Genomic DNA, 6,152 nt, shown 5'->3' on the forward strand with positions numbered 1-6,152 from the left:
TCAGTAGAAGCTCCGGGTGTTTACAAAAGTTAATTGAGGTTCCCGTTTCGTGTATCGCTTGTTCATTACTAAAAATGGCTACGTTGAAATAGGCTCATTGCAAGGAAAAATTGATAAATGGTTCACCATTTCCAGTCATGCGGAAAGCGATGGAGCTTAAAAAACATTACAGCCGCACTCGCCTTGCCGGATTCCATGCAAGCTACTATAGGTCCTCGGACAGTATTCAACGCTTTCCGTCGTTATTCGTGCACCCTATCATCCAGCAATGGTGTCCCGATGACCGGGGAACTGTCGCCATTGAAGACCATGGCTCTAATTAAGTTTGAGAGTTTGAAACAAAGATGAAAGCACGAACGAAGTTGGGGCGCTGCAGACATCCAACACCGGCCAAGCCTCTCATCCGGGACTTTCACTCTTTCTATACAATCAGAAAGGAGGAAAGCGCCGGTAGCCCTTTCCCCTTTTCTCTCTCGCTCTCAAAATGGCGCTACCCACGATAAAACGGTCTATATATAACTGAAACATTTCCCAAAGGCACAATAAAAAATGTGGGTGAAAGAATATCCCCCTTCTTCACTGCCTTCGCCCCCCCCCCCCCCCCTTCCCCCTCTATCCCAAAGATTCTCTATGGTACTGCTTGACCCCTAATTTTCTTATCATCTATGTTTGTTGGCCGCACCCGCTTTGATTTCCCTTCCCCCGGTTTTTTTCTGGCCGTCCCCCGTCGCTCTGTCGTCTTTTGAACACTACTGACGTCGCTACCCACACTGCCTCTTGGTGACCGCGGTAGGCCTGTTAATCGTGGCGGAAGATGAGCTCGAAAACAGCCTACATTGAACACGGCTCTACAATAGCACACATATCAGGCTTCGTCTTGATTCCGAAGCGAAGATTTTGGCCTCAAAAAATTCCTTCCCGAAGTCGTGAACAGTCGCTCTGTCGTCACCGATAACTTCCACAAACGACGATCTTCCGACAAGGATGTTCTGAGTACTCACAGCCCGCCTAGGGACAATCTCGACAGCATTGACTCTATTAGCGGCGAGATTTTTCGGTGGTGCCCTCGTTTGGTTAGCTTTCGTGATGTCATTACCTTGTGTTCAAAAAGTTCGATGGTGTTTGTAATGGGCATGGTGGAAGCCTGAAATCATAGCGCTCTTAAAGCATTGCTGCCAACACCGTCAAAATTGAAGTTCTTATATTCCTCTTATTTCCCTTGATGAGAAATCCTTTGCTGGCATCATATGCAGCATTTGGCCAATTGTGGTGGGCCGACCACAGCGACGCTTTCGATCGCTCACGTCGCCAATAGCGATTTTCACATGCAGCAATTCTGCGGCCGAAATCGCTGCCGCTAGCGGCGCGGCGGCACGGATAGGAATGTTTCATTTCACATGAGCGTTTTCTGCCGTTGCGATGACCAATGTTGTTTGCAGCAAGCAGATGCGCAGTTGCAGCAAGCACATGTTCCTAAATTTCTTGAGATGCGAGTCCCAAAGAACCCGACGCTTCGACATTTCACTGATAAGCAGTTCATCGAACTGGGCACAATACATTTTGTCTTACTTGGTTTGACGATCTGTGTTGAAAACTACACATCAATATCGTTCAGTTCTTCTTCTTCTTTTGTTTTTTCTGACTAGCGTTTGCAAAAGCCGTTTCCGATTAGCGTCTCTTGCGCGCGCTACAGCTGGCACTCATACGAGGAGAGTAAAAAATAGCCGCGTGTTTCATTGAGAGAACAAATTCCGAGGAAGGGGACAGCAATCCCTTACCTCCATAATCTCCTGAACAGTTCCGGCGTGACTGCTGGAGCAAAGAAGCTCGACCGGCCGAAAAAAAGAAACCGCAAACCAGTCGCTTGCGTACTTTCTCTGCTTGTCGTCCGCTTCAAGAACGTGAAAAAGCCGCCGTCCTATGCGCCCGCTTTCCCGCAACATTTCTCCTCCAGTCACGTGATTTCCCGCCGCATTGTGAGTGGCCAGCGCGGAAGCTGCCGCTCTGCCGCAACGAAAAAGTTCCAACCTGGCGGAACCGTGCCGCTCAGCCGCTGCGGCTGGCCAGAGCGCCGTGACGGCAGAAATCGCGCCGCTCATAGGGCCAAAATCGCTGCATGAGAAGCCCGCTTGACGCGGCGTAGAGATGTAGGGACACGCCGGCACGACGTCATCAGTGCAGCCGTTCAATCGGCTGGCCCCACGGTATTGCTCGGTTGCGCTCCGATGAACCTAACCTTGACTTTGTGCTTCACAATATTGCTAGGATCTGAGCACCGAGAGAGATTTCGATAATTTACATCGCGTCCCGCGTGACGCAATTGTTGCGAGTGTCCAATCAGCACTCTCCGCGAACTTCGGCCCCAACTTTGTGTTTGACGAGTTTAGCGACCCAGTTCAGCCTCCGATATTCATGGCGCCAAAAATCTCGAAGGCTTCAGTTCCGCGCCGCCATTTAACTGTAAGGGCCGCAGCAGGCGCTGCATGAGGCACGGAACTCGTGCATTGGCGAATTTCACTCTACTTGTAAAAGGAACACGAGCACACCAGGGGCTTCAGAGAAAGGTCCATTGTTTTGGAGCTCATTTTCTGTTGCAGCCTGCACGTGCTGTGCAGTCACAAACCACCGAACGCCGCACTCCCTCGTGAGTTCGATTTTGACGTTCATCGGGACAGGCGAGCAGAAATTAGCTCAGATGGGTTCCAAACAGAGCAAGCTGAAACCCAAAGTACTGCAAGACCTGCAGAATAACACAGACTTCACGGAAGACGAGATCAAGAAATGGTACAAGTGTTTTATGAAGGACAGTCCCAGCGGACGCATATCGGTCGACGAATTCAAGAAGCTCTACTGCAGGTACTTCCCGCTCGGTGACGCGTCCAAGTTCGCCGAAAACGTGTTTCGGACGTTCGCCACCGACAAGAATGGCTTCATGGACTTCCGCGAGTTCATGTGCGGCTTGCACGTGACGTCACGCGGGACGCCCGACGAAAAGATCGCGTGGGCCTTCAGCATGTACGACCTGGACGGAGACGGCTTCATCGAGAAGCACGAGATGATCGAAATGATCGCCGCCGTTCACAAGATGGTCGGATTTCCGACGAAGAGACTCACCGACGATGAGCTGACCCCCGAGCAGCGCACCGAAAAGATCTTTCTCAAGATGGACAAGAACAACGACGGCAAGCTCTCCGTGGATGAGTTCCTCGAAGGCGCCAGGCAGGACCCCTCTGTAGTCAGGCTTGTGTTGGGGGACCACAAGTTTGAGTGCAAGTAGACATGTCACCATTCGTACCGTCCTGTCTACTGTGAACTAGAAATGTGACGACTCCATTCAGCTATCAACTTCTGAAAAGATTAGGTGATTTCAAGATACAACTTTCTTAGCCTGTACTTATTTAATATATTTGATATCAACACATAACACTACCATTCCGTTTCATCATGACTTAAAATAAAGCAATGCTATTATTATAATTTTTCTACAATGTTATTTGCAAGTGAACGTTAGCATCGGCTTCGAGTGGTTCTTCTTTAAAGTGAACCTCATTAAATTGACCGGAGATGTAATTTCTGATTCTTTACCCCGCTGGTTGCTCTCTTAACTTCGCTGTCAGTATATGACAGCTGTCTATAATAAATCGCCTCTATAATCTTCGGAAACAATACACTTGTTCAAAGTAATTATTTATTCATTTGTATGGTGTAGCCCCGAAGCATTGCAGCAGAGGGTGGGGTACAGATCACATTTATACGTTGGAAACTCACACAAACCGTACCACAGCGAAAGTGATTCTAAAAGATGATGACGTCTCTCTGGTGATGGTCGGCGTTCAATGCTGCCACAACTTTGCCACTTGTTAGCTGGGCTAGCTTGTTCGTCTGACATCGGCAGGATGTGTAATGTATATCCTCGAACACATGACACTTCGCGAGCGCGACTCGCACAACTGTAATGCTTGGCCTGAACATGGTTAGCTTGCCATGCTTGTTTGTCTGGCCCCCCTAGGCAGTATATCTAGTCTACGCGGGCCACGGAAGGCGCGGGGGGGGGGGAGGGGGGGGGGGGGGGGGGAGGAGGGGGAGGGGGGTGTTGCGGCGGGCTGCCGTTCCGGGTGCCGCTGACCTTCGTGACACCACTGAATCTACATCCTCGGACACGTTACGCTTCGCGAGCGCGATTTGGAGAATTGAACCTTGCCCATATCACCTGACTGGGAAGAAGAAACCGCTCCCAAAAGAACGACCGAATGCACATCACGTAACGAACGTAATATAGACCTATTAATGTAATCAAAGTTGATCCTGTAAAATGAACGTTATTTTATTTCTTCAAGAACCAACGTCACATTGCCAAATAATGACACGTCAGCACCCGGCTCTGCTAACACACCTGTTTTGGTTCAAAGCGTGGGAACGGCAACGCTTCCAAACTTACAGTTAATCCTCCCTGTTGTTGACAGTACAATAACGTATACCTTTTGAAGAGAAGGATGTCACCAGCTGCAGTAGTTAGGAACACGAGGCAAAATCCTTCGAGCGGCGGCAGAGTGTAGCCTTCTGAGCGGATGTCTCTTCCCAGCTTGAGGGCTGCTTAGGGTATGGCGACGGTGATCTTAGCAGCTTCTATACAAAGACTGCACCAAGGGCGCTTAGGATTTCCGCGTAGCGATAATCTCGCGCCTTTTGGGCCCGGTCGTGGGAACGTTAAAAATGTCTTCCGAAGGAGTTTGAAATGAATGCGGTTATACATAGGCTTGTTGGGGTTTCTTTGCCACTTTTACGTAGTGGACATAATAAAAATTATTTTGTTTTCAATCATGCGGCATTTTGTCATCAAAAGTAACGAGTAACGGGTAACGTAATTTGAGAGGAGATACCGCAAAATAAGAACCACGTTCCTTTACTCGTTAGACATTTGGGACTCTAACGAGTACGTTAGCACGTTAGTAAAAAAACTGACGCGTTACCAGTAACGTCGTTACTTGTAACGCGTTAGTTCCAACACTGGTGCAAAATGAAAAAAAAAGAATGGAGGATTACTGCTTCATAAATGACACAAATATAATTCTCGAATCGGCACTCAAAATGGAGGAGAGAATCCCTCAGAAATAAAAAAAAAAAGTATTCTCTGAAAGAGCATAGTAAAAAGAAAAAATAAAGGGGGGGGGGGGGTGTTAAAAACATACTGCATTTTAAATGTTCCTCTGCTCCGCATCTTCGGCACAGACCAGATAGCGTGATTCCATAAAACTACTTTGTTTGCAAAATCACTTCTGCCAGAAAGTGCAGTTTTGTAAAGCGAAACGCTCGCGCCGTTCCTCACAATGCTGCACCAACAAAAATAATTTTCGTTTCTGAATACTTGAGATTCACTGAGCGCACACCTAATGCAGCGTACATATTGCACCACGGGATTTGATTTTCTCAGCAAAAAGATACATCATTGAACACTAGCACATAAACCGATGATGTCACGTGCAAACCATGTTATACAGTTCAGTTTTCCCGCTAAATTTAGCGGAGAAACTGCAGTGGTTTTGAGGTCACGTGACGCCGATTTCCCCACTAAATTTAGAGGAGGAAACTTAATCCGCCAAATTTATTGGGAAAATGTTCTTGCTATATTTAGCGAAAAACCTTTCGCTAAATATTCCGCTAAATTTAACGGGAAAGATCTTGCTGAATTTGTCCGCTAAATTTAGCGGGAAATTAAGCGAAAATTTCCCGCTAAAGGGGAAGGGAGGAGGAGATGAGGAGGGAAGGGTACGGAGGAGGAGAAAGGGTTACCTTCCCTTTCGTACCCACCCCTCCTACTCTTCAAGATCTGCGCTTTAATTTCGCATTACAGAGAAGTGTAAAGGTTTTTCTTTTTTTTTTTAATTTTGCATCGCGTTCGCTCGATCTAGTGAGTGGGACTCTAGCGACACCATAAACATAAAATAAAACAAAAATCTAATGTATTTTTAATATTATAGATAAAAAAGTTAAGAATTTTTAGCACTTTTTTTTTTTTGATGACGTTCTTGATTTGAACCAAGAACCGATACGACAAAGGCGTGCAACAACCACGCGCGATCTTCCTAAGTGTCGAAGATTTAACATCCAGTTATGAAGATGGGAATGCCCCACGAATTTAGGGGTGTTCCATT

The 6,152-nt window shown here is 47.3% G+C and overlaps 1 protein-coding gene across 1 annotated transcript; it reads left to right on the plus strand.

Moving 5' to 3' along the window:
* Positions 1 to 2,695: 2,695 nt before the first annotated feature.
* Positions 2,696 to 4,544, plus strand: LOC8024017 (neurocalcin homolog; the record flags this gene model as incomplete). Its single annotated transcript, XM_002403876.3, has 2 exons — positions 2,696 to 3,246; positions 4,526 to 4,544. Coding segments are annotated over exons 1-2 (570 nt in total), but the record flags the coding sequence as incomplete, so codon positions are not given.
* Between the last annotated feature and the right edge of the window lie 1,608 nt (positions 4,545 to 6,152).

Source organism: Ixodes scapularis, unplaced genomic scaffold (assembly GCF_016920785.2).
Source record: "Ixodes scapularis isolate PalLabHiFi unplaced genomic scaffold, ASM1692078v2 ptg000044l_1__unscaffolded, whole genome shotgun sequence".
Taxonomy (NCBI): domain Eukaryota; kingdom Metazoa; phylum Arthropoda; class Arachnida; order Ixodida; family Ixodidae; genus Ixodes; species Ixodes scapularis.